The 3,246-nt window shown below is 42.1% G+C and overlaps 1 protein-coding gene across 1 annotated transcript; it reads left to right on the top strand.

Moving 5' to 3' along the window:
* The first annotated feature begins 2,320 nt into the window (after positions 1-2,320).
* On the top strand, positions 2,321-2,809 carry K441DRAFT_664761 (uncharacterized protein). The gene has a single exon (XM_067649400.1). The coding sequence runs from the start codon at positions 2,487-2,489 to the stop codon at positions 2,652-2,654; it is 168 nt and encodes a 55-aa protein (XP_067500967.1). The 5' UTR covers positions 2,321-2,486; the 3' UTR covers positions 2,655-2,809.
* Positions 2,810-3,246: the final 437 nt, after the last annotated feature.

The raw sequence follows: 3,246 nt of genomic DNA, 5'->3' as shown, positions 1-3,246 counted from the left end.
AAGCCAGCTTTTGATTGGTTAGAAAGCCAGCTTCTTATTAGTTAGAAAAAAAGTTGCGCGCGGTAAGTTGTGGCAGAATCCATGTGACGAACTTTAAAACGTCGAGCTCTACTAAGGCTCTGCAAAAGCTCTGTATAAAGCTCCGTATAAAGCTCTATAAAAGCTCTATAAAAGCTCTATAAAAGCTCTACTAAAAGCTCTATCAAAAGCTCTATTAAAGGCTTTGCAACACTCTGCCCACCTAGTATACTAACTACGCAGTAAAACAGAGCACGTAGTGCATAGGGGGGTCTAAAGGGGTCTCCCCTTAAAGCTCTACTTAAAGCTCTACTTAAAGCCCTACACGGAGCTCCAAAGCTTTACTAACACGCAGCACTAATATACTAGGAAGTCTTACAATTATTCTCTACGAATACCTCTACGACGGCTCTACAATTGCCCATACAATTATTTATACAAACGGCTCTACAAACGGCTCTACAAACGTTTGTACAATCGCCCGTACGAACGTCTCTACAATTGCTTATATAATTAATCAACCGTACGATCGTCTCTATATACAGCTTTACAATTAATTAATCAGACGCCCGTATAAACGTCTCTACGAACGTCTCTACGGACGTCTACAATCGCCTATATAATCGTTCGTACAAACGTCTGTATGATTGTCTCTACAAACGTCTATACGAACGCCTACACGAACGCCTACACAAACGCCTACACAAACGCCTGCACGAACGCCTGCACGAACGCCTGCACGAACGCCTACACGAACGCCTGTACGAACGCCTGCATAAACGCCTATACAAAGCTCTGCTCAAAGCTCTATATAAAGCCGTTTATAAGGCCTTTAAAAACAAGCCTAAATATAGCTCTATTAAAGCTCTACATAAGGCTCTATTAAAGCTCTGCATGGAGCTCTACTAAAGCTCTATAAAAGCTCTGCAAAAGCTCTATTAAAAGCTCTACTAGAGCTTCTACTAAAACCTCTATAAGAGCTCTGCCCACACAGTAAATAGAGCACGTAGTACATAGGGGGAGTTTAAGGGGGTCTCCCCCTTGAGCTTAAAGTTCTACTTGGAGCTCTAAAGCTCTACTAACACAGCACTAATATACTAGGAAGATTATATAATTGGCCGTACGAACGCCTATATAATCGATCAATTAAACGTCCACATGATTGCCTATATAATCGTCTCTATAAACGTCTCTACGATTAATCGCCCGTATAAACGTTTGCACGCCTATATATGGCTCTATAGAAGCTCTGTATAAAGCTTTATATAAAGCTCTACACGAAGCTCTACTAAAAGCTCTATATAAAGCTCTACTAAAACGCTCTACCAAAGCCTCTATAAGAGCTCTGCCTATGCAGTAAATAAAGCACGCAGTGTGCAGGGGGGTCTAAGGGGGTCTCCCCCTTAAGCTCAAATCTCTACTTAAAGCTCTACTTAAAGCTTAATACGGAGCTCTAAAGCCCTACTAACACGCAGCACTAATATATACTAGGAAGGCTCTATAATCGTCTATATAAACAGCTGTAAGCTTTGCAGTGCGAAGAATTGAATGAACGACTTGATTGTGAATGTAGCTCTAGAGGCTCTATATATACACGAAGAAGGTAGAAGTGATAGGGTAATAGATAGCTGAAATAGGAACGGTAATCTGCCACCAATATTGATCTGCAACCAATATATTGGGTGGCGTTGACGCCGTCTTGGAGCCTTCCAAGCGGTGATCTTGTGTCTCAGCGCAGTGTCGGTAGTCGGTTACAACAGCTCTACAAACGGCTCTACGAATATCTACACAATCGCTCGTATGAACGCCCATACGATCAATTAATCAATCAATCGAACGCCCGTACGAACTTCTCTACAACGGCCTTACGCACAACTCTACAAACGTCCATACAATTAATCAATCAACTAATTAATCGCCCACCGCCCATACGAACGGTCAGTTAAATGTCCATACAATTGCCTATACAATCGTCTCTACAAACGTCTCTGCAATTAATCGCCAGAAACGTCTACACGTCTGCACGCCTGCTGTCAGATAACTCATATAGAGCTATTCATTGATGAAATGGGTTGATTGATTGATGATCTTGATCGTGTCTTGATTGACCTTGGACCTAGGGCCCTCGGGAGGTTTACAATGCACGTGACTCGTGCACGTGACTCGTGCACGGTCTACGCCTCTAGAGAATACAGGTTATCTGACACCTGCACGTGGCTCTGTCAGAATTAAGCGAGAGGTGCTGACTAAGCTCTGGACACATTGCGAGGACGAAGTCCGCATGCAATCTATATAGACATCAACCGCATCCACTGCATCACGAATCAATCAATATTCATCGTCTGCGTCATCTCTATCATCAATTAGATCCTCAAGATAGCTCCGCTGTGACCCCATGACCTTGTAATTCCAATAGGTTATGAGCCCGGGTAGCAACACTTCTCCTGACTCGAAAATCGACCCCTAAAATGACCTCCTCTACCTTAACCTCAACGACACCTACGTACGATTACAAGGCCGGTAAAATCGTTATTTTTAATAGAGACAACTTTGCAGACTGGGAGCGCACCTATAAGGCAGCCCTGATCATATCAGAGGGCTGGGACTTTGTCACTGGTGCAGAGGACCCAAATTAAGTCAATTCAGCTGACGGAAGAAGAAGACGAGGGGAAGCAAACAAGATTATCTATAATTCGATAGGAGACGACCATTAGGAAGAGATGCGTGCGATAATAAAGGCGTATAATATTTAGGGAATGTGGGAAGGAATAAAGAAGTTTAATAAGGCTAATGACGAGGTTTACACCTCTAGACTTTACAGGGAGTTCTATAGTACTATATTTAACCCTATAAAGATACAAATCGTTAAGTTCCTTTATATACTAAATTAATTTAAGATTAATCTAGCCTTAACACCTTAAGCACTTACTAATAATAATATTAAAGAGCAACTCCTTCTAGCCCTACTAAGCGATGTTATGTAGTAAAATACAAAGACCTAGTGTCTACGAGATAAACAAGACCTTAAGAGTTGCATTACCCTTCTTTAGGAGTATAAGACTGCTCGCCCTATATAGGTATAAAATGCAGCACTTATATAAGAGAGGAAAGACGAACCTAGGGGGAGAAGGGGAAATTGAGGTCGAACAAGGGGCAGAGGTCGTGCTGGTAGATTCGATCATTCCTTATCACATTATAGCTCGTTATCTTAAGTAAGCAAGAGCTACA

This window comes from Cenococcum geophilum (assembly GCF_001692895.1).
Source record: "Cenococcum geophilum 1.58 unplaced genomic scaffold K441scaffold_39, whole genome shotgun sequence".
NCBI lineage: Eukaryota > Fungi > Ascomycota > Dothideomycetes > Gloniales > Gloniaceae > Cenococcum > Cenococcum geophilum.
Note: the sequence above shows the minus strand (reverse complement) of the source record. Positions and strands in the feature narration are given on the sequence as shown.

Coding starts and splice junctions, on each gene's coding strand:
- K441DRAFT_664761 (XM_067649400.1), top strand. CDS start 2,487: ATGACCTCCTCTACCTTAACCTCAACGACACCTACGTACGATTACAAG.